Genomic DNA, 26,404 nt, shown 5'->3' with positions numbered 1-26,404 from the left:
AGCTGATGGGCAGAGGCAACTCAGTGCAGCTGAGAGTGAACTTTTGAAGAGGAGCTAAAGCCAAGAGGGATGCTTTGAAGAAAGGATAGGAGCTGCAGATGAGAGACAGTTTGAAGACGGCCATTGAAAGCAGACTCTTGCTCCTGAGAAGCTCAGAGAGGACAAATACCCCAAGTGCAACTAAGAGTGACATTTTTGAGGAACTGCAGCCTAGAGAGGAATGTCCTGGGAGAAAGCCATTTTGAAACCAGAACTTTGGAGCAGACACCGGCCACATGCCTTCCCAGCTAACAGAGGTTGTCCGGACACCACTGGCCATCCTCCAGTGAAGGTACCCAACTGCTGACGTGTTACCTTGGACACTTTATGGCCTTAAGACTGTAACTGTGTAACCAAATAAACCCCCTTTTATAAAAGCCGATCCATCTCTGGTGTTTTGCATTCTGGCAGCATTAGCAAACTAAAACAGGCTATTCTTCCTTGAAGCCAGTGGTCATGGTTAACATAGACTAGGGAGGTTAGGAACAGAGACAAGAGTACCTAGAAGGCAATGAAATGAAGATCCCAGGTGAAAACCCTAAGACAAAGGGTAAGGTTTTGATGAAAAGAGCAGACCCAGAAGGAAGCCTAGAGTCTGCATTTCCTCTGTTCTGTTCATCCTTACCAGGGCAGATAAATGAGAACAAGTAGCAGTCTTGGATAGACGTATGAATGAAGGCATAGAGACTGAAAAGTATGAGCTCAGTAGAATCATTAGGGTGTTAGAGAGGCCAGCTTAACCAGAATATGGGTTAAGTCCAAAGAGAGAGTGGCAGGAATGGCTAGACATGTAGTAGGGGTCATATTGAAGAGAATCCTGAATAAATAACAGGCTGAAGAATCTAAACTTAACCAGGCAGCATGAAAGCCACTGAAAGATTCTGAGCAGAGTGGTGATAAAATCAAAATTTTTAAAACTCCAGAGTTTTTAAAGATATTTTCATCTATTATAAAATGTGAAACATTTCAATATCCACAAATGAAAACTCTGATGACATGTTTGAACATTTTCAACACATGAAAAAATGAAACTCACCATGCTGTTTCTGTTTTGGGTTATACATTTTCCACCACCGAAAAATGATAAATCCATCTTGAATTCTAAGCAAGGTAAATTACAAAAATGAGAACTTAAGTAGCACTTTACTTAACTCACTTATTTATAAGTTGTTATAAAAGGCAGTTAATTGATACTGAATAAGGAAATACAAAAAATTTTTGAAAGACACTGGTAACCAAATACACACCTTTTTCAGAACTAAGAGTTTTGAAGTATAATGTCTCATAATCTAGTCAAAAAAGGAAAAGAAGTTTTGCATAGCTCTAAATTAAATTCTTCTAGTTGGGTAAAATTTAATGTCAGATTACATTTAACAGTAAAATGAAGTGCTAACAGAGAAACATTTTTGTTTCTTTTTTAAATAATATTTTCTAAATGGTGTAAAATTATATAAACTATAAGCCAAATCCTTAAAGAAGAATAGGTTAGCACACTAAAAGAAAACTTTTAAAGATCTTCCTTCCTTTCTAAAAATCATATATCACCCTTATGCACCTAAAGAATAAATCTTTTAACTTTATTTTTATTTTTAATTTTGAAATAATTTTAGACTCACAATAAAAGTTGCCACCTAACGTTTTAAATAAGGTATGGATGTTACCAAACTCTAGCACCTCTCAACTAATTTAAAAATTTCAAATACTAAGTCTCAAATTTTAAGAACATCACAAATACTAGAGTAGGTTTTTCTTTCAAGACTTAGGGAAGAGGCAACACTTCAAACATTTTATTAATTATCATTTCTCACTACATTCAGATTCACGTTTCCTTCTTAAAGTAAAATTGGTCACTAATAGATGTTAAACAATTCTAAAACCTTATTACCTCTAAATAAGGAGCTAATAAATGAGTGCTATCAACATCCCTTACCCTGTTATATAACAAATGACTACCATGAATCCTACAACAGAAATGGACACATAATTTAATGGTTCAATTTTTCATCTAGGAATGAAATGAGATCATTATTCATTTCTATGAGCTGCTATCTGATAAACTTTTTAAGCCCAAACTTTAGCTAAATTAACCCACTGATAAAAAGATTTCAAAATATCAACTGACCAGGTAGTATTCACTGAAAAACTAATTTTTGCTTTATGGTTTCATTTGAGGAAACAAGCCATATTAAATAGTTTATCACAATCAGAAAGTCTATACAATATTTCAAATTTGTGTTTTATTACAATGGGTTCTTTTTCATTTTTTTACCTGATAGACATGTCTTCTGTAATGTAATAGATTTCACGAACCATGACTTTTCCAGAAAGAACAGAGAAAGAGAAGGAACCTGATGTAGGAAAAACAATAGCAATTAATGTACTTGTTCATAGATAGCAGAGCCCCGAAGCGTCAAATAATCTTACAATTCAATTTATTCAATAATTAAATGTTCTCTCACCATTCTCTTCCTAACATCCTTTACTGCCTTACTAATTTTCTATCGTCCTTTCTCCAAAAGCAACACAAAGTGTCATAATTATCACCACTATGGAATGAGCTGCTAGATAACCACAAAGATATTAGTTTTCATAGCTGCTTTGTACAGATAATTTCCTTAACTATGCAATTATATGCAGCCATTAAATAAACGCAAAGCAGTGACTAATTCCCCTTTTTCCTCTATAAACTTGAGAGACCCCAGGAAACAGCCACTGCCCCAAATTAATGTTTGAGCAATGTTTCATTTATGTCCACTAAGAAGTATTCGACTAGATGGAAAGTGGAAACAGTTCTATCCAGTGACTCTCTTTTCCCACTATTTTAGGGCTTTTCAAAGCATACAGCTTCCTAAAACACCTTATTTACCTGATGGTTTCCCAATTATAAGTAACCAGAAATCAGATTATTGTATACTCATGAAATCAATAATAATGCAGGCTACCAAATGAAATATACAACATGATTCCAACTGTATAGCTATAGATTTTTTTTAAAAACTATAAAATTAAATTTAAAAAAAAGCAGAAACTAAATTGAGTATTAGAAGTATTCTTTGGATGGTGGAACCTTGAGAAATTTCTATTTCCATATTGTATATATGTCTAGATTTTTTTAATTCTTTTAATGAGCATATTTCATAAGTAAAAGAAAGATAAAGGTTATCATTACTATAGAAACACTGTAAGAATGGGGTAAAGCATGCAACAAAATGGTATCTCTTCTCTAGTCATGAAGTGCTAGGTGAGAAAAACTCCAGTCAGGTTGATGAGTTTAAACTTCATGAAACAAAGGTAAATTTTGAAAGTTACTATCAGTTTATAAAACATAAATTTTTAATATACATCTCAAAATTATATGGAGGGAAAAAATTCAGTGTTACTCAAACTTACCAATATGGATATAGCCATGTTTGTATAATCTGTTAAGAACCAGTGTTAAAATGAGACCAACATTGCGAGAATTATAATAGGTGAGATAAATAATCCATCCACAGGACAAAATGGTAGCTGTTGGGAGAAAAATGCAAAAGATTCTCAATATATGTTTCCTTTTGATCATATTAATATCGTAATAAAAAATTTGCTGGTAAAAAAACATATATCACATTCACAAATGTCAACATTTACTTCCATATGGTAATTTGTTCTCTTACAATTTAATACTTGGGATTTCAAAATCAGAGATAGATTCTACTTCATCCAACTTCCCTCAATCTCTTCAGTCATTATCCAGTAAAGCATAGATTCTAAACAGATCAGTCAGAACACCCCTTCAAGTACATCTGCTTTCCTTTTTTTCTGCTTCCTTTTTAATTGTTTTGCACTGTTTTAATTAATTACTGAACATAAGGAAAGATGCTCTAGAGGCAGAAAGCCCATATCTTTCACAGTGGGACCAAGTGACTGTGACAACCTTGTGACTGACACTTTCTTTATTCAGTGTATGGGCAGATGAGTAATAAAATAAAGACAAAAAATATATACAAATAATGGGGGGGTGGGATAAGAGGTATAGGATGTTTTTGGTGTTCTTTTTTATTTTTTTTTCTTTTATTTTGGAGTAATGAAAATGTTCTAAAATTGATTGTGACAATGAATGCACAACTATATAATGATACTGAGAGCCACTGATTGTATACTTTGGATGGCTTATATGGTGTGTGACTATACCTCAATAAAACTGCATTAAAAAAAGAACAGCAAAAAAAAAAAAGCTAAAAATAAGATAATAGAAAAGAAATGGCAATTTTTTACTAATCAAAGCCAGATCTATGCTAAACATAGGACACCTTAATTGATAAGCTTATAACCTGTTTTTAAAGAATGCCACTAAATATGCTAGAGTAAATGATATTCTAACTTTGATCATTTCCTCATGAAAAGTTTATAGTCATTTATAGACTTTACACTATTCCAAATGAAAATCCCAATTCATGAGTACACAAAAGGCAAAACACAAGAAAGCATTGTTTTGATAATAAATTTCCTTTATCCTTTTCAAAAGTATAATTATTCTCTAAATTAAGACAAATAATGTAAAGCAACAGCATATATAATCTTTTAGCAATATCAAATTAGGTTCTGAAAATTTTTTTTAATTATGTAATATAGACAAAACAAAGCAGTCACTGAGGGTAAAAGGGAAAAAACACATTTTTCAGAGTAGTTCGCATTGATGTTGGTAACTTTGATGTAGTAAGTGCTATATATTTGCCCATAAAAAAATCATTCCTAAAATAATTCTTTTGAAAAGTTATTTTGGTGATATGCTATTATGTTTGAAGTTTAAAGTAATTTTCTTTTAATTTTTACTCTAAATTACTGTCAACAGCAGTTTATTGTGAGTCCTTCATAAACTAACCAGTAATTGTGACCTTCTCATTATATCATACATGCCGCCCTCACCCCTTCAATATCATAAAGCCACTAGTAAAACAGAGGTATGAAACAAGCACTTGATGTTTGTCTGGTCTTTGTAGTTTGCTGTTGCTTCCTACAGAAAGTAACTGTATAGAACATTAAAAAGTCAGGAAGTTCTAGGCAATAGGAGAGGAGACAGATGGGAAGTAAGACAGAATTCTTCCCTTAATTAAACTGAAAGGTAATCTTCAATACTGCTTTTATGAAGTACTGTTTGGCATTTCGTTTTCTTCTTTCTGGCTTTCAATAACGGTAATTTAAAATAGTTCACTTTAGTCAAAAAGAAAACATGGAACTAGACGTTTATATGGTAACCCAATCCTACTCACAATTCATGAAGCATTATAATTCCTTCTATATACATTCAACTCTACCCCTATCCCCACCACACATCCTGTATTGTCATGAAAGCAGCACGAGTATGCACTCAGAAAAATCTGAGTAAATCATACAAGTTATTTAATTTAAAGTTATTTGGGTCTCAATTCCCCAACATGCTAAAAAGAAAAGAACAACATCTGCCTTTATAAGGTTGCTCTTACAAGCATTAAGTAAGACAATATATGCAAAATGCATGTGGTATTTGGCACACAGATGAGGCTCAATAAATATCATTCCCCTCCCTGCCTTCTCTTATCCCACCTTATCCTTCGTATTTCTCTTTCTACCTTTCCAAATCCTATCTCAAAATTCAAATCAAATACCATTCTTCCACAAAAATTTCCTGGGCAATAGCAGCCTACAGATACCTACCTCTTCCTTCCCAGATATTATTTTTGTATTTCTCCCTGTCATTCATTCACTCATACTCCCTACCTTCCCACCATTCAATTATACACTGCTTCATATTATTTGAAAACTAGAATATTACACATAAAATTATTAATAACAGAGTCCACTGCAAAGTACCTAAGGAGTAAGGAAGGAGATTAAAAGTTTAATTAAGCATATATATTCTACTTTACTATATTTAATAGGAGAATTTATTACTTTTATAATAAAACAAACAAATATGTTTGTGTGTGTGTTGGGGGGCTGGGAGGTATGGGACTGAAATGGGAAAGACAAGTGCAATATCTTTCTTCTTCTCCCACCTCCCCCAAATCAGGCCAGGGAGACAGCCGAAGACAAAATAAAGAGCATTCCAGAGCAGTTTCCAGAGCAAATCTTCACAGAAACATAGATAGATTAAAACCTTCTTTCCTAAAAATAACTAAATATATTATAAGCATTCCAACTTCAGTTAACCACTGTTTAAAACCTGTTAATCCATACATACAAAATAATAAGGTATAAGAAAATATATTCTACCTACCAACGAGGAGCCAAACAACATTGGAATTGTGCTCTGTAAGAAAATCTTCTAATTGAGTGATGCTAGGGACAATACTGTCATTCTTCCTTTGATCCATTATTGAAGTTTTTCCAGAGCACATCTAAAGGCAAAAAGTTCAAAAGTTAAATTTAAAATCACAAATTTATTAAAATGCAAGGGATATCATATAAAGGAAAAAAGACATTGTGCAAGTTTATTAAATCACAGTCTGGTTCCTTCAATGATGAGAATGCAAAAACAAACAAACAAGAACATACTTCCACATTTATAACTAAAATATAAGACAATGGATCATATTTTTAATGCCCTAATTTCACCATTGTAAATCTGAGTATAGACTCAGGTTCAGTTTTATACTCTAGCTCAGAATAAGAGGGATATGAATATTCTCAAATCTAATCAAAGACACCTATCTCAACAATAAGAAGGGACTAAGTATTAATCATCTACATTAACAAATTCATCTATATTTGCCCTAAAAACTGCCATTTAACATTATATTTATGTGTTAAATTGGATCAATCCTCTTCACCTCCATCAGCTCTGTGTATTCCCCATTATTCTATGGGGAAATAATCTTCCTAGTTCAGATTAACCCTGGGTAGGGTTTGGACAGTAGGCAGATCTACTGTTATCAGATAAATGCTCAGGATAAATCTGACAATATACTGTCAAACTATGATGAACAGACATGTGAAGAATGTATATGTATGCCCATTACCAGGATAGTATGAATATTTAGATTATTAAAAATGAGTAAAAAGTCAGGACTAAAAGTTTTTATGATCCAATAAACAAGAAATTAGTCTTCTGATACTACAATATTAACATAACAAACCCAATCTGCCATTAACAAAAGTATCTTGTTATAAACCAGAAAAATGTAAAAACGTTAGACTTAAACACAAAGAGAACTACACAGTTAATAATCCTTTAAGACCTTTAAGACCAAATAGCATAGGTGATTATACAGCAAACAGCCTATTTTGAAGCAGGAAAAAAAAACATGAGGACAACTTTCTAGGTGAAATTCAGTACAGCTGACATGTTTTCTATTTATTTACCACAGCTCTTCTCTAAGAAGATCACAAAACAAGTTTAAAAATTGGATAAGACACCATTGCCAGACACCAGGTTACATTCTTATTACAACACTTCATAACTCTACATTGTTGAAATCTTAATATAATTTACAGAGGCAAATTAAACATGGTTTTAAAAAAGTAACAAAGAGCTCAATAAAAAAGGGGGACAGCAGCTCTCAGTATCAAAGCCAGAGAGAGATGAGGAGGGTGTACTTGCAGGGTACACACAGGCACACGGTATTGGAGCCTGAGTGGAAGAAGGAAGACATCCATGGCGAGGATGGGGTGGGGAGAGGTGTGAAGCCAATAGGAGCAGTCCAACTCCAAGTAGAGGAGCCTGAGCTGAGTAAGGAGCCTGAGAAGAGCAATTGCACAGGCAGGGGGTGGGAACCCAAAAGGAGGGCATCAGACCCCAAAAAGCTAAGTAGGACATGCATGGAGGAGGACAGCCTGGTGTGGTGGCTGGAGCCAGGGCAGGGTAAGGAGGACATCCACATGGGAGGTAGCTCACATAGGGTCTGAAGGGAGTGGGACTGATCAAGTAAGTAAAAATATTAAGGATAATGGAAGCCAAGTTTCTCACTGTTAGAATGAACCCTATGGTGTCGGATAAGAACTGAAGGTATGGTTTACAATATGATTGGATATAGAAACAAATATAACTGTAAATGTATAGATATATATGTATGCATGTATAAGTATATATTCACTGACAGGTACTGGCAGCAGCAACACCCCAATAAAATAACACACCTAATGCCCAGAACTTTCCTTCTAAAAACCACTCTACTAAGAGGAAACAGGATTCCATGAAGAAATGGCTGATTCCACAGCTAAGGCAGGCAAAGTTAAGATAAGTAAGAAAGTAAGGAAGGGCTTGGAGTTTGATGTGGACATGTCAAAAGGACACAGAGACTCTCACCACTGAGAAGAACAAGAGAACTGCCCACCCATTCTGGGGGCTAAGGAAACCTACTGAGCCGTAGAAGCCCATCTCCCTAAACTATCAAGAATCTTCCTCCCACCAACCACCTCACTGATGACCAGTCCAGGCTGTCCATTGCTGGTGGGTTCCAGGCAGAATGTTGAAAGGTGAAGAGGATGAGAGTGATGCTGATGGAGGAATTAACTTCGCTGGTCTGAGAACTAAAGGAAGAGATTGCAAAATGCTTCAAACAAGATGAGGTTGGGAAATGCTAAAAACACTGGAGTCCCAAGAAGAGGTCATGAGAACCAACAGAGCACAAGGTCCTTTTCCATACCCAGAATGTGACCCCCTTACTCTTCTTGATGTTTCATCCTCCAGGAATGGGCCAGGTTCTAAAATCAGCAATGACCTCGGGTTCCACGCATGAGTCCTGAACCACTTGTCTGCATTCACCCAACCCACTGTCCATCTGCAGGTCAGTGAGACAACCATGGAAACCTACCCCATGGCCTAGAGTCCCTCTAATGTCACCTCCTGGACACACAAGCGATGTCCTCCATGGTCATTTCACCCTTCAATCACAGAATTTTGGACTTTCAGGAACACACCAAGAATCATTTGGCTTTCTCTGTACAGGAAGTGAAAAATCACTCAGCATGAATAAAGCTGCTACTAAATAAAAAATATTATTTATATATTCAAGGACTACATGAGAGTCATATTGATGTTTCTATGTATTTATTTGGTTATAATTTATTGATCTGTTTATGTATTCACATGTTGATAGGTACACCCAGTCTGTTTTATATATAAATATAATCTGCGTATATATACTTTAGAACAATGAGACTTTGGCAACTGAATTTTGCTTCAAATTTCAAGTGTAAATTTCCAACAGTCTCAAGTTTTAAATTAAGTAAAAATATTTTACCAAAGTATGTACTTGTAGAAAAAAAATTAAACCTGGGGCTATTGGCCATTTTGAAGGAAGATTGTACTTACAGGGGACTTTATAAAATTTAATGTTACAATTTAAAATAAAAAGGATAAAAATTCAAGTCAAAAAAAAAAAAAAAAAGGACACAGAAGCCAGCATGAAGAGGCTCCCACTGGCAAATCTGGGACAATTTAGGTATCAAAATAAATGATAGTATAATCTGCATTACAACCTATTAAATACAATAGGAATCTATGAGTACATACCAATATAAATAATAAACTGGAAATTTGATGAGCAACAGGATATTCACATAGTCTCAAAACAACTCTCACAAAATACTTATTAATGACAAAGTTAAAGTATTCAAAGTAAACACCATCAGCAATAGGATAAATTGAAATTGTGTGCCACTTGATAGAAAAGCACAGCCTCACTTCTTTGAGATTCCTGCCAAAGACACATAACCTGAATCTAATCATGAGAAATCATCAGACAAATTCATAATGAGGGACATTCTCCAAAATAACAGGTTTGTAATCTCTCAAACTGTCAAGTCACAAATTGAATATTAAAGAGAAATGACAACCAAATACAATACATGATTCTGAATTGGATCACTGTGTTATCAAGAACATCATTGAGACAACAGGCTAAACTTATAAGGGCTTTGAGGATTAGAAGGCACTGATTACCAATGTTATTTTTCTGAGGTGACAAATATGGTCAGCTCAAGTGTCTTCTCTCTTCAGCAGTCCCTGTCTCTCATGCCATTTTTTCTTAGCAAATTCCATAGCACTTCCTAAAAATCTTGATTACTGAACTTGTTAAATTGTATTATGCTAATGTAATGGAATATAACATACAATTATGCATACATATCATATATTATATATACTATATATAAATATATATAAATTATATATAATATCTTAGCAATATAAATTAATAAATGCTATAATAGAGGTACAGGTATTTACAAAATATAATATATGCATATAATAGGGATATAATAGGAAATTATATATACCATATATTATATTATGATATTTGATATTGTAAGTACTTTATATTTTGTCTCTCTCCCCTGACAGATTATGACCTCATTCATAGGAACTGTTTTAATTCACCTCTGTATTCACAATACCAATGACAGTGCCTTGATCATAGCTACTGCGTTCAAGTATTATATCATTTTAAATGGCATATTACTGATAATACAAGAAAATAATACAGATCTACATAAGAAATGCTCTCTTAATATTTTCATGATTCATCTATACTCTATTTATCCTTCCTTAAACCCATCATATGCATTTGCAAAACTGCTGTTCAGCTTTAGAAAAGATATCATAGCAATAATTATTTTAGCGATACACCAAAAAGAACATGAAAATGTGAAATAATTAAATCAGAATCACAGCACAAAACAGAGATTAACAGTTCCTAATTTACCACCATTCAAAATGAACTGCCTGTAAAATCTTTTAAAACATTAACTTTAAGCTATTTCATTTCTCTCCTCCTGGCACAAAGGAAATAAAATTATCCAACACCTAATACTTGTGTCAACAAACTGTTAAAGTTCCAAATCTTTATTTTGTCTTCAAAAACGGAGACCATTCTACAAATGAAAAATACAATCTGAAAAATACAAATAATTCAGTAGAAAAAAATGAATAAAATATATAAACAGGGAAAAAATGATTAACACTACTATCAGACACAAGCACCAGTTGTTATCCATTATATAAGTAAAAATTTTAAAGACTGCAAACAGGTATATCTGCAGTGGGCAAGTGAGCACTCATGCACAGCTGATGAGAGTAAACTGGTAGTCTTTGAGAAAAACAACTTATCAGATATTATAAAAACTATAAATGCTTTGACTTGGACATTTTGATTCTAGGAATCTATCCCTTAGAAATACTTCCTCAGCACAGAGATGTTCATTCAAGGACAGTCACTACCAGCATTATATAGCATACAGAAAAACTAGGGAACATGTCCATTAAAGGGAAAATAGTTAAAGAAATTATGGTAAATTCTTACTGTGAAATACTATACATCTTTCTCAAAGAATGAGATGACTCTATACCAGCTGATAACAGAGAAATGTCCAGGATGTAATGTTAGCATGAGAAGCAAATTAAGAAGCAAGATGGTATCATTTATGTTTAAAAAAAAAAAAAAATCAACTATACATTATGTATTTTACACATACACAAACACACATACACATTCCATATATATGTAAATATTTTTAAAAATCTTCAAGCACATCAGCAAAGCTCTAAGAGTGGTCAGCTCTGGGAACAATGGGAGATTTAGGGGGAAGGAGAAGAAAGAAACAGGACTTTCACTTCTGATACGTAAGCATGGCTCAAAAGTTTTACAACTGGCATGTAATACTTTAATAATTTAAAAAAGAAAAAAAGGAGAGTGATGGCTAGGGCCTAGGATGTGACAGGTGGGAAAGAGGATTTTCATACCCAAGAGCACACATATCTCTTGACCTCTCCTTCTAATCCAGTCCAAAAATACCAACCTGGCTACCTGCCATTCTACCCATCAAGTCTTTCTTTCTGTGGTTCTTAAACACTTAACTGTCTTTTAAAAAAATTAAAATGCAAATACCACTTAATATTATAAAAATCAGAAGCCTTCATTACATTACATCAGGAAGATCAGTTAATACCTTAGGAAGAACTACAGCATTTGATTTTATAGCCTTGGGCTTAAGAATGGAAGGAGGGAAGGAGGAATGGTTATACTGTTCTAGAATGGGGGGAAGGGTAACTGCAAACAAGAAAAGAGGAAATGAGCACTAAAGAAAGAGACTGGGGGAAGGAAAGAGAGGAGGCAGCTATCAAAGAACAACAGCGGAATCAAAAGGCCTTCCTTTAGACTATATTGTTCCAGAGGCAGCCCAATGTATGGATTAAGGGTGTGTACTCTATACTAGACTACCTGGGTTCAAATACTATGACCCTAGGTAACTTTCCTAAACTTTCTGTGCTGTTTCTTCCTCTGTAAAATGAGGACATTAATATTACCTACTTCACAGAGTTGTGTTGTGCATATATGTATAGCATTCAGAATGACTGGCACATAGCAGATATCACACCATATAAATGTTTTCTATTGGTAACCAATGCCATTGGTGTCTCGTCCATGTACCGTTGGCATTCATCTCTACACAAGAAAGCTGCTTATTTTCAACATTTGCAACACTCTGCTGAGAGTGCTTCCTGGTTGCAGGAACATGGTCAGCCTGTGCTCAGGGAAAGCCCAAAGTCCCGAGCTAATGCCAAAGATGGCTGGGAAGTTGGTGGATAAACACCTGCAACTTCCTTGCTCTTCAACTGGAATAACTAAGGCATAGTTCCTCATTGGGATTGAGCTCCAAATGCCCACAATGGTAACTACCACAATAATGCCCTTTATTGGCTTCATCCCTTTCCTGTCTTACTTCCCTATGATCACTTCCCAAATAATCTACTTGTTTTTGAATCCCAATCCAGATGTTTTTGTGAGGAAACCAAAACTAAGACATTATTTATATTATTTGTTACTGATCCTGTCATTTCTGAGGATAGCTTTCTTTTACAAGAAAATGACCCTTTGCTTTAGAAGACACTATAAAATCATACAATTTAAAGCATATAGCATTTAAGGAAATATTTAAGATTTTTACTAAAATCTCACTTCAATTCAGAGCATATATAAATATGGAAGAAATGTTTATTGACAGAGAGATACTTCCTTTACCTGAACAGGAAGAACAGAGAAAAGGCTGGATGCAGATGAAGGGAGATTCAGTGATGGAAAGATGAGGGACTATGACAGATTCTATGTATTTTTGAAGTACAAGTCAAGGTCATATTTGTTTAATTCTCTTCTTTTTTCTTTTTTTTTTTTTTTTTTTGGTCTTTCTGCTTATCTTACTCCCAGTTTTATTGTTGCTAATACCATAACCTTCTACCCTCCCTTTTTTCCTTCTATTTTTCCTCATTTTTAATTTGATGGTTGAAAGGAAACATGGATGAGAGGGCCTTCATAACCACAGCTTACCCCAATTCCCTCAATTCTATCCCACCTCAATAAGAATTATTTGATTGCCTCTAGGGAGGGAAGTGGGAAGAACTGGGTGATACCAATTCTTTCCACTCTCATCTGTATACCTACCCACAAACCCTAAAGAAAATTTCATCTACTAGTTAATCCTCTCCCAGGTCTACATCATTCCTCTAAACCAAATGTTATCCCATAATATGCCACAGGATTGTGGTATTGGGGATTGAATCATACTCTCCACAAAAAGCATGTATAGCTCCCAACCCCTGGTACTGTGGATGTGAACCCATTTGAAAATAGAACTTTTGAAGATGTTTTTAGTTAAGGTAAGCCCAAACTGAATGAGGCTGGGCCTTTATCCAATATAGCTGAAGTCCTTATAACCAAAGTAAATTGGACCCAAAAGGAGAAGCCACGGGGAGCAGCCAGAAGCTGGAAGTCAACAGACCCCAGAAGAGAAAGAAGATACCACCACATGCATTGCCATGTGACAGAAAAGCCAAGGACCAAGAAATGCCGGCAGCCAGCCCCAGAATGCCAGTCTTCAAGGAGAAGGCACTGCCTTACTGACGCTTTGATTTTAGACTTCTCTTAGACTCAACACCATGAGCCAATAAATTCCCATGCATCTGTTCTAGCAGTCTGGAAACCAAAACATGCAGAAACAAGGTTTTCATGTATCAGGCTTAAACTGCATTATATCTATATAAAATTACTTATAACTTGGGAAGACCTAGCTATGAAGAACCATAGCTTACCCTGGCATTGTCATGGGAAAGTATCTATTTGATTTTGATTATTTGGAGTGACAAAATAAGACAGTGCATGACAATGTAGGGTTGAATAATTAGTAGATTGTCTGACAATATATAAACTGAATAAATGGTGTCTAAATAACACCTATATCTTAGCACTTATATTGTGCTGTAATTATCAGCTTAGAAGTCTGTCATCCCCTCTAGACTGCTGCTCCTTAAGGATGGGCTTGCCCTATTATTTGAACATGCAGTACCCAAGGAAGTTCCTGGTATACAGCAGCCTCTCAATAAATATTTGCTTCATAACTGAATGAAATAAATGCATCATTATGAAAAGTGCATAATTATGAGCTATTGCCAAAGATAAGCAAGTATTTACAATGCACTTAGTACCAAAGAGACTCAAATGATCTTCCTCACCCTCATGAAAATTCAATTTTCATTTGCTTGAGTTTAAGAAATGAACAGGTAAATTAAAAAAAAGAAAAAGAAAAAAAAAGTGAAGAGGATATTCCACAGCCTTTTAACAACCTAATTTCAAATATAACAAAACTGAGAGAAAAAAATTTAATCATACTCAAATTCCTCATGTAACAATGAAATCACAATTTTCGTATAAAAGCTATTCACATATCTTTAGACCATTATATTAAAGTTCCCTGGATTTAATCACAGTTCCTTTTCTATAAAGCAAACTCCATGGGTTTTGAGGGCTGGAAAATAAATCAACTTTATAGCTCCCCTTTGAACTTCATCAACATTCACAATATTTTTATCAAGATTAAGCACCTATAAGCACATAGCAGCATTACTGGATACTAAGAATTCTGTGATTTACGCACTTCTTTTAATCATATGTCTGCACTGCCTACTCACAGAGTGAAACTTCACTGATCTACATTAAGTATTACAGGAATATATGCTTATTTGAAAACTTTTCAGCTCCTATTTGGTTCTGCACATATATTACAAATTATCTTGACATACCTTTGAAGAGTTTCCCAATTTCAAAATTACTTTCTCCTCCTAATGTCCTCCATAACAATTAAAGTAAGAAACCAGGTATAGACCCAAAGATCTCAAGTGAATACCACCACAGAGAACTGCCTAAGCAACTGCTTATCTTTCCTGGGCATAATGACATAACATAAAATTTCAAAAAAGACAAATCAGATCATAGTATTTTTATCCAAAATGAATTTTCAAACAAGTGTTTTATTCACTTGAACTCTGTTTCTAAAATGATCGAGGTAGTCTCAACACTGAAACAAATGACTTTGTGATACTCCTTCCAACTCTATGATGCCACACAAACAAATTATACAAAATATAGAAGTGCCTACTGCAATTGAATATCTCACACTAAAAGATATATGTAAACTTATACATTGGAGATAGTACTGGAATGTATAAAGATTTGGCAATACCCACTGATCTTATCGTGATTTGAAAAGGCCTTTGACTAAAAATTTTACTCATCGCGATACCACAGGCCTGAAAGTTCACCCATCCCATTCCTTTAGTTTAATAGAGTATCAACCAATATTCTCTTTAAATATGCAAAATGTATCTTTAGTATTTCAATAATAGCTTCCATTAATTAATTATAACATGTTATTAGTGTAAATTAATTCATTAGATTACTTTTCTCATTAACAAGTAGGACCTAGGAATATCTCAAAAGGGCTGAGATTGCTGAAGACAGAAAAATCTTAAAAAGGAGACAGTGGGCACAAAGCAAACTTAGCCACCTCTACAATTTTGACAAGGGCAGCTTGCGTCAAGTAAAATTATATAATTTTCTAATTCTGTTCAAATAAAAGAGGCAATTATCTTCTTAGGTCAAATAGATTAGGTAAATCTTCTACACCTAGGAAAAAGTCAATCCAGGTCCCTTTCAGTTCCAGGAGTCAATATTTGACAGTGTCACTTGTCAACTAACTGTAAAACACAACAGCATTAAGTTGTAAAATAACATTCAATCAGAAATATCAGAAATAGTCCGGTATCTTGGAAATACAGTAGGCTTTAGAGACAGATCTGAAATACAAAGCAATGGAAAGTTCATTCTATCCCTTCCTTAGCTCAGTAAGTTATTGAATCTCAGTGAGCCTCTGTTTCCTACTTGTAAAATAGCCATCCCTTCCTTGAAGAGATGCTAAGAACATAAAACACACAGAGCAAACATAAAACTCCTAGCACACTACTTGAGAAGCACATTATGGTAGTGGTAGCCACTATTATTAATGTACTAAATGAAAAAAATCAGTTCAACAAAAAAAAGTGGCAGCTAAAAAACAATAAAATGCAGTAAACTACAATTAAAACATTTCTAATTCTTTATACAATATATAAGAGAATATAGATACACACACTTAAATAATATAGAACTTCACAACCAAAAGAAATTAGTTGGCATAAATAACAATCAAGAATATATTAAGTTAATATGAGTAATACAGTTCTACAAATACCAGCAAGTATGGTTCTTAGAAGCAAACCAAATACCAAAATACACTAGTCACCAGGCAACTATTACAGAAGAAATATTTGGCTATGTCAACTGACAATTTAAACACTATAAATCAGCAACTAAACAAAATTGAAGTACTTTTTAATATCAATATCTATGCTACAAAATAGTTCAGTCTTGTTATATACAGAAGAATTTTTAAACATCTAACAAGTCATATCATCTAACAAAAATGCCGCACATTAGCAAACCTCACTTCTATAGCCAGAAATGTATGCTGGTGCACCTACATACTGAAATCAAAACATCCCTTAAAAATCTGTAGAAAACATATCAACCAAAAGAGTAAAGAGAGCTAACTTCAACCTCTCCAAATCTAGAAAAAAAAATTTTAACATTACTTTAATACTACTTGCAGCAGATTCCTTAATATGGAAAGCAGTACAAAGATATTAACAGAAATTACCAAGAATGAAAGATTTAATCCTCCCTCTTCTATATCCCATAAGCTGATTTGTGATGGGGTTTCATTTTCACTTTTCTATTAGCAGGTGAACACACTCTCCAAGTTTCTTTTAATCAAGAATGCAATGTCACTTCCATTTTGATTAAAAATACTCCAAAAGGCATAACACTAAAAAGCTAGCAGCAACAAAGTAAAATTCTGAAGATTTCTTGTAATAAAACTATTCCCATTTTCCCATCTGGTCCTTAAGCTTCCCTCAAGCCACTCCAATCAGCAAGTCCCCACCATACTAAATAAATAATCAAAACTAACCACCCAATAAAATAGGGTCCTGGGACTTGAGAGAGGGAGGAAGAAAGTGACTATGTGTGTTTACCAACACCCTCATCATATCAAGTCCAGAGAAAATATTTTTTTATTAGTATGTTACTACGCAGATCCATTTAAGAGCCAATCCCTTTGAGTTGAGAATATTGCTCAACTACAATTGAAAATTGAACTTTAATGTTAGTACAACAAAAAAAAAAGGCTACTTCAGGAGTTATTAAAGGGCTATAACCTGTATAATACTACCAGTGATATTTTGGCACAGTATATTTTAAATGGAAGATGAGCTAGGCACAAACTATTTTAATAATGCATAAAAGATGAAAAAGTACAGTAAGGGCAATAGTCTAAAGTTCAGACTAAATGTTTTAGTCAATGTTATCTTACTCTTTGAACTTTTCCTTCTATAGTATTAACTGACAATTTAGCATATAAAATGTAGCTACCATAATAATAATTAGCATTCATTCATTGCTTGCTATGTGCCAGGCACTATTCCAAACACTTTACATGTATTTACTAATTTAATTGACACAAGTAACTCCCCAATTACAATTCCCTGCCTTACAGATGAGAAAACTGTGGCACTGAGCAGTGAAGCCACTTACCCAAGTTCGCAGATTGCACAGACATAGATAAGAAATAGCAAATCTGGGATTTGAACCTAGACTGGCTCCAGAGGTCTAGGTTATGTTGCTGCTCATTTTTATGTTGACGGAATCAGTCAGTAATTATCTCTTAGCCTTCTGTTTCTTTTCTATGAAAAGTAGGTCCTTTTCTCCAGTTCTAAAATTCTGGTTTTGGAGCTAATAAAAATGTTACTGAACTTTATATATTGGTAAAAAAAATTCCTATTTTTCCAACATGGAATTTTTCCCCCAAAAGGATCCTCTATTAAATTCTCCATTAAATAAAAAATCAGCAATCCCTCTTCTTTGAATAAACAGAAGAGGTAATAAATCAAGCTATAGAGCATGATCAGTAGCAATAGAGGCCACATGGTAAAGTGAACCAAATCTGACTGAACCACCTCCTCACCTTTCTGCACCTCTTTCACCTCCTGGATATAAAAGCTATCTACACATTTTTAAAGAGCTCATTTGCCCCTAAAGAAACTGACAATTAGAAGGTATGTGGCGGCTTAAACATACTTCCAAAAGTTCTTTACGTCCCCTGTAAGAGGTAGAGCTTAATTCACCTCCTAAGTGTGGGCTGGACTTTGTGACCAGTTCTAAAAGAATACAGCAGAAATCAGTGGGTGACTAGGGTCAAAATGGCAATGCAGTTTCCTCTTGGCTCTATCTCTTGGATCAGTTGCTCCAGGGGAAGTTAGCTACCTGGTGAAGCACTATAGAGAAGGCCCCGTGGTAAGGAACTGAGGCTCCAGCCAACTGCCACATGAATGAACCATCATGGATGCAAGTCCTCCTGTGACAGCTGAGTCCCCCACAGCACTGTAGTTCTAGCCTACATCTTGGCTACAGCCTCATGAGAGACCGAGACAGAAACACCAGTTAGTCACTTCCAAATTCCTGACCCATAACAAACTCTGAAATAACAAATGTCTGTTGTTTTAAACCATCACGTTTTGTGGTAATTTGTTACTAAGCAATAGATAACTAATACAAAGTATAAAAAAAGGTAATTTTGCAAGATATTTTCAAAGGTATCTCTACTCCAATGGTTTAACCTGTCATGTTAAGCTAAATTACCCTTACTCTCCTCTCCCTTACCAAAAGATCAGGAGTCAGAATGCCAACACCAAGAATGGCTACCAAGCACATAAGTGAACCATTTTCTCTTCTGCTTAAGTAGGAGTCCTTTGCATGGTCTCTATAGAGCAACCTCTACCCTGCCTCCTCTAAATTTATGCATCCGTAATCCTTATTCCCTCCCACCTTCCATTCAGCAGAAGTCTATCTAAAGTACCCTTGACCTGTACCCTTGTATTCTATCTCTAGTCAGTGACTTTACTTCACCAGTTATGCTTCCTCATTCCTGTATCTTCAAATTCTCTCTCCGCTGGTTTTTTATTCTTAGCAAACAATATTGTAAACATGCTCATATCTCCCATGCTTTTAGAAACAAAAACCCTCACTCAAACTCCTACCTCTAGCTATCCCTTCTCTATCTCACTGACAACCAAACTTTCTGAAAGAGTAAATACTAGTTGTTTCATGTCCTTATCTTTTACCCACTGTGAATTAGTTCCACCTGTATAGCTGCTCTTGCTCAGGTCAACAAAGATTTCCTAATTGACAGGTCCAAGAGATATTTTGCTATCCTGGTGGTCATGTGACATCTCAAATGACAATACTCATTTCTTTTCTCTAAAATCAGTTCTTCTGGACTTTTGTGATTTTTGGTTTTCTCCTACCTTCCTTACCACTCCTTCTCCTCTGAGTATGTTTTCTCCACCTTATCCTTAAATTTTCGTGTTGCCTATCTTCATTTCTCTCCTATTATCACACTACAGTCTTCTCCCTAAGTGATTGCATTCATCCCCATTGCTTTTATTATAATCTGTAGCTGTGACTCCAAAATTTACAGCTCCAGCTGGGTCTTCCTTTTTAACTCAGATCCAACATACAACTGCCTAATAACATTTCTTGGAAGTCATACATGCCTCAAACAACCCCATATTGAACTCATCTTCTACAACCATGCTCCCCAACCTATTCCTCTTCCTGTACTGCCTACCTCAGTTAATAGCCCCAGAATCCATTCAGTTTCCCAAGCCAGATATCAAAGAATTTGTTTCATTAATTCCACAATATTTATTAATCATGAATTATGCAGCTAGAAATCACTCTGACTACACTTTTTCTCAACTGCACTAAATCCTAGTCAACCTCCTTCACCTCTATCTAATCCATTTCTGTCTCTTAATTCCCTTTTGCACTACTTTACTTCTGGTTCTAATTTTCCACCTGGATTACTGAAATGGCCACTAATTGATCACCGTGCTTCTAAGCTCACCTCCCCTTCATTCATCATCCAGATCATTGCATAAGAGGTCATGTCACTGCCATTTGTCCTACATAAGTTCCCCAACATTTTCTCAAATTAAAAGCTAGTTTCCCTAACTTTCCCATGAAAAATTTGAAATCCTGTCACTACCTTTAACATGAAAAACAGTATGCTAAAATGAAGTCTATAACACTCTTAGTTCTCACTGTACTTAAAGCAGCACTAGTAGAGTGACTTGGTTTATCAACTAAAATAATATGAAAGATTTATTATAATACATTTACCATGTGCTTAGTGCTAATTAGCTAAATTACTAAACTTTGATTTTTTTAAACTTAGCCAAAAACACTTACCCCAAGTTTTTCAGTCTGTAATGTTGTTTTTCCTTCTCCTTATCTTAGCAGGCCCTTTTACAGTGTTTCATCTTAACAAACCTGAAAAGTACATACATTTTAACCAATTATAGAAGGTATTCTGGCTTTATCAGCAGTGTCAACCATTTCCTGATTCAATGATTTAATTTCACACACTCACAAGGGAACACTTTTACATTACTCCAACATTACATTTCCTTCTTTAAAGTTTCCAAACAAATACTCTAAAATCTAGAGTAAGACCACAACGCCAAACTATGGCTTTCCAAAGGTTTCAAACCACAGCAATATGGAAAGAGTATGGGTTTCAGAGTCAGAGGGTTCCAGTGAATTCTGGCTTTCTTACATACTCAAAAGTGTGGTCATGGGAAAGTTTGTTCTCTCAAACTATACGATCCTTGCTGAAAAGGGCCGGGTGCCTTAGTTTGCCTCATATTTCCAGCACCTGGCACACTTTTCATCAAATGAAATCAGTATGCTTATGAAAATCACATCTCAAACTCTTAAGATCCTTGGGAGATGTATAGATGACTTGGAATCAGTAAGCTGGCATCAGGTTACCTGGTCTGAATCACAGCAACTCTGACTTTGGACAAATTACTTCAGAGCTGCAGACCTTAGTTTCTTTATGAATAAAATGTGAATACTAATAGACCGTACATAATAGGCTTGCTGTGATGATAAAATGAGATAATACATGTTCATAAAGCATGTACTATTCAATAATTATATAAAATAAATATTCTGGTCAATTCATCTATTTTTATCCTTTGTCTAGTTAACTGAGAATAAGTCAGCTTCATTACAACGCACGGTGTGAAAGCAGCAACATGAAACCGGGTGAAACGTACACACTTGGATAGTTATAAACTCTGATTTCCTGACAAGGAAATTACAAGAACTCTTGCCCTTTTAACAAAACGTCTCTCTTTCTAAGGCCACTTATGCTCTCTGGAAGGAAAATCCACTTCACCCTCCTCTGACCAAAAAATTAATATTTCCGTTGAAATGTACTTTTCCACAGTGGAGACAGAGCAAGTACCAATTCAGAATACATCCCCACTGGGAAGAAGGGGATTCTAAAACTCCATCGCCCTGTCACCTCATCCACCCTATGTTAAGCAGTATCCGGTAAACAGCAGCCAGGCGCTACTAGCAAGGCTGACGCCCAAGCCTGTGCACGCACCGTCGCTCCCACCGAGTCCACATACCGGCAAAAGGGCGCCGCCCACCATCGTTATCACCACTCGCAGGGGCGGCTCCTGCGTCCAGCCCCCAACTATCTGAATGTCATGGCCCTTCCAGGCCTTCCCACAGTACCCCCGACACCCGGTCTATAAGCCCCTCCGCGCTGCACATAAAGATGGAAAAGGAATACTAAGATGAGTCGCAGCCGCAGCCAGGCACTCGCGACGATGCCAAACCTCCCGGACTCCGACCCGGATGAGGTCCAGAGACGCTGGAAAATGTGCTGCCCAGCCCAACCCTGACCGGCCGACCTGTCCCCTCACCTGTGCGAGCACCGGAGCGGCCTGGAACCGCTCTGGCCTCTATCCAGGGGAGCCGAGGACCCGAGGAGGCAGCAGTAGCAGCGCCCAGCCTGACACAGCCCGCAGAGTACTGCTCACACCTGCACTCTCCAGCCCGGCAGCCAGGGCCCGCCGCCCCAGGTCCTGCCCGGGCCTCAGCTACTGACACCAAGGGGGCGGTGGAGGAGGGGAGGAGTCCCAGCGGAGAGCCGGGCAGCACTGCGGCTGCGCCAACCTGTAACGCCAAACGTCAGCGGCGCCAGCGCCGGCGCCCCAAGGCACACCGCTGAGCCTCTCCCAGGAACCCGGCGTCGCCCCGCCTCCTTCCTTCTTCAACTTCCCTCGCCTCCTGGCTGTGGGCGGAGTCAGGGTGGCAAGGCGGAGGTTGCCAGGTAACTTTAAAATCGCTTTGCTGCCCTCTTTAAGAGAAACGTTAATGGCCTTCCAGAGATCCGGAGACAGACAATCCCACGTGCGAAAAGGAGATTAAACGAAAAAGTACAATCAGACGAGAGCTATGAGGCGGAATGAATTGGCATGGAATACCGACAAATGCTTTTATATCCGTACCATCAAATGGAGCTAGATTGTGTGAAACGCTGTTGCACTGAATCTCTCACCTAAACCTGAGTCTATTATTATATTAATGAAAAGTGAGCTTGATGTCACCATTTTAATTTATTTATTAATGCATTTTTTTACTGTGAAGTTCAACATGCATACAGGACAGTGATAACTTTCAAAGCACTATTCAGCAAGTAGCCAGAAAGCAAATCACAAAGATTATGGGCCACAGTTCCACAACTTCAGTCATTTCCTTGTTCTGATATATGACATATATATAGAAACATGACAACCATTTTTACGGTGATGTCACCATTTTTAAAGAGAAAGGCTCTTAAATACTATTTAGTGAGTGACCAAAGACAAGGGACTTCCTGGAGTTAGAGGTTTACTACACATTTATTTTGTGCACCTCTTAGGTAAAAACTGTACTAGTAATAGAAAAGAGGAAAACAGTCTTTCTGTGGAAGATTTAAGATTGATGGGGGGGGGGGCGTGTATAACCTGCACATAAGACAACTAAAAGTGCAGAACAGTACTACACTAGTAATAGTGTTTAGCATAGGCCAGGCACTGTCTAAGTACTTTATGCTTATTGGCTTATTTAATTCTCTTAAAACCCTGTGTTAGGTACTCTTATCATGCCCATTTATTTCTATTTTACGAATTATAAAACGAAGACAGAGAGGTTAAATAACCTGGCAAACTGAAGAACCAGGCTTCGAATCCAAGAGTGGCTCCAAAATGCATGCTGTTAAGCATTACAGTATACTGCCTTTTAAATTCTAAATGTCTAAATCTCTAGTTCTGACTTACTTCCTACTCAAAGTACCACATCCCAAAGTTCCCTTATGGAGGTTCCACTGTTAACCTTAAAAAGGAACAGATATAAACCAAATTTAAAATAAAAGCTATAAAAGGTTAAACACAGGAGGTATAATTAACTTTTATTACATATGAAGAAATGGAGGCCTAGACAGAAGTGGTTTATGAAAAGATAGGATGAAAGCCAAGAGAGAACACACCTTATCTAGGTTACTTCCACCTGCCACTCCAACACTCCTACCTCCCTCATTTAAATAAACTCTTTAGAGTTTATTTCTTCAAATATACAAGAAAAACAATTAATTTTAATAGTCTTTGTCAAAGTCTAGAAGAATTTTGTCATTCTTAAGCTTTACTCAGTAGTAAGTTTCCAAAACCCCCACAAGGATTCAAGTCTGCTATGCCGAAACCACCAAATCTCCCCAGGAGGGAAATTGTCCCAGTACTAGTTCTTTGGACTAGAAATGTCAAAGACACATCAAAAACTAAACTGAAACTAAATTGCCCTGGAGGTAAGGGAAAGAGTGAAGAGGGGAGAAGGAGGTAAAATTCACCGTGGCCTCCATCTAACCACGTGAATGAACTGCAGGGATCTGGAGGTTTTTGCCTCTATTTCCTCTCCATTCCTATTTCTCAGAGCCTCCCTGTAATTATAGACACACTTTAGATGATATCATAAAAATGAATTACTTATTTTAAAAGCCTTTCCGTTCTAAAGGACTTTACAATTGTAAATATTGTTACACTCTTTGACATTTGATTTGGCTCACTAAATTAGCATTGCAATTAGAGATGTGAATGAAGCAGATCTGGTTAGGTCTAAGGCAAATCAGGCCAAAAGGGTAAAGGATTATATCAACTGTGTTTTGTTTCGTTTTGTAAAAACATATTTGTACCTTTTATTACAATCGTTGAGCACCCTAGGTTTCCCTGAGTTACACAATCCCAGTCTTTATCATTCATCTTTTGTTCTGGTGTCCCACATGGTCCCAGCCTTCCTCTTCCAACTATATTCACAGTCATCTTTGTTCAATGTACTTACTTACATTGCTGTGCTGCTATCTCCCAAAACTGTTTTCCAAACCTCTCACTCCTGTCTTTTCCTTTCTCTCTGCAGTGCTTCCTTTAGTGTTTCCTGCAGAGCAGGTATCTTGTTCACAAACTCTGTCATTGTCTGTTTGTCAGAGAATATTTTAAACTCTCCCTCATATTTGAAGGTTAGTTTTGCTGGATATAGGATTCTTGGTTGGTGGTTTTTCTCCTTCAGTATCTTAAATATATCACCCCACTTCCTTCTTGCCTCCATGGTTTCTACTGAGAAATCCACACATAGACTTATCAAGCTTCCTTTTGTCTTTGATGGATTGCTTTTCTCTTTCTACTTTCAGGATTCTCTCTTTGTCTTTGACATTTGATAACGTGATTATTGTCTTGGCATAGGCCTATTCAGATCTATTCTGTTTGGGGTATGCTGCACTTCTTGGATCCGTAATTTTATGTCTTTCATAAGAGATGGGAAATTTTCATTGATTATTTCCTCTATTATTTCTTCTGCCCCCTTTCCCTTCTCTTCTCCTCTGGGACACCAATGACACATATATTCTTGCTTTTTGTTTTGTCCTTAAGTTCCCAGAGACATTGCTCGTACTTTTCCATTCTTTTCTCTATCTGTTCTTTTGTGTGTAGGCTTTCAGGTGCCTTGAGTGTTTTCTTTTGCCTCTTGAGATCTGCTGTTGTATGTTTCCATTGCATCTTTCATCTCTTGTGTTGTGCCTTTCATTTCCATAGATTCTGCCAGTTGGTTTTTCAAACTTTCAATTTCTGACTTATGTATGCCCAGTGTTTTCATTATACGGTTCAGTTCTTTTGCCATATCTTCCCTAAACTGTTTGAATTGACTTAGTATTAGTTGTTTCAATTCCTGTATCTCAGTTGAAGTGTAAGTTTGTTCCTTTGACTGGGCCATAACTTCATTTTCCTTAGTGTAGGTTGTAGTGTTCTGTTGTCTAGGTATGGTTTCCTTGGTTGCCCCAATCAGGTTTTCCCAGACCACAACAGGCTCAGGTCCCAGAAGGAAGAAATATTCAGTATCTGGTTTCCCTGAGGGTGTGTCTTAGAAAATTTGTACACCCTGTGATCCCTCAGGTCGCTGTGCTTTTCTGCCCAGCATGTGGTGCCTGTCAGCCTAGAATTCCAGACTGGGGTAAGGAGGTGTGGCCCATGGCTGTTTTCCTCCAGGCTCTGGGGTCTGGTTCTGAATGGAAGGAGGTAATAAAGCTGGGTCCCACCCCTTTCCTTTTAGAGAAGATAGACCCCTAGGGAGAGGTCATTAGCATTTCAATGGTCTCTCTCTGCCTGTGCTAACTCCACCCTTGTCTGGGTCACAACACTGGGAACTGAAAATGGCTGAGGCTTTCTCACTGAGACAAAACAGGTACAGAAAGTCCCCTTCAGGGCTAGTCTGCGGTGACCCTCCAGCTTTCCAAAGTCAGTCATCACCAATAGCCTCTGTCTTCTTGTTGGGGATTCATAGCTCATAGTGAGCAGTTCACACTCGCTAATTAAAACCCCAATTGGAGCTCAGCTGAGCTATATTCACTTGCTGGGAAAGAGCTTCTCTCTAGCACCAGGAGGCTTTGAAGCTCAGGCTGTGGGGGAAGGGGTCTTCTTGCTTGGATCCACAGTTTTTACTTACAGATTTTATGCTGTGATCTCAGGCATTCCTCCCAATTCAGGTTGGTGTATGATGAATGGACAGTCACATTTGTCCCCCCCTCCTCCCACCACCACAGTTAT

The 26,404-nt window shown here is 36.5% G+C and overlaps 1 protein-coding gene across 8 annotated transcripts in view; it reads right to left on the bottom strand.

Moving 5' to 3' along the window:
* The window catches only part of KIAA1109 (KIAA1109 ortholog), a 236,371-nt gene extending 213,984 nt beyond the window's left edge, over positions 1 to 22,387 (bottom strand). For all 8 annotated transcript variants that reach the window (XM_037830586.1, XM_037830590.1, XM_037830591.1 and 5 more), the window contains exons 1-6: positions 22,202 to 22,387; positions 20,671 to 20,750; positions 6,275 to 6,395; positions 3,430 to 3,546; positions 2,309 to 2,387; positions 1,076 to 1,140 (exon numbers count right to left, since the gene is read on the bottom strand). In XM_037830586.1, coding sequence (XP_037686514.1) covers positions 1,076 to 1,140; positions 2,309 to 2,387; positions 3,430 to 3,546; positions 6,275 to 6,395 — 382 coding nt within the window. In that variant the 5' untranslated portion in view covers positions 20,671 to 20,750; positions 22,202 to 22,387. The remainder of the gene's footprint in view (positions 1 to 1,075; positions 1,141 to 2,308; positions 2,388 to 3,429; positions 3,547 to 6,274; positions 6,396 to 20,670; positions 20,751 to 22,201) is intronic.
* Between the last annotated feature and the right edge of the window lie 4,017 nt (positions 22,388 to 26,404).

This window comes from Choloepus didactylus, chromosome 3 (assembly GCF_015220235.1).
Source record: "Choloepus didactylus isolate mChoDid1 chromosome 3, mChoDid1.pri, whole genome shotgun sequence".
NCBI lineage: Eukaryota > Metazoa > Chordata > Mammalia > Pilosa > Megalonychidae > Choloepus > Choloepus didactylus.
This window is presented reverse-complemented; position numbering and strand designations above follow the sequence as displayed.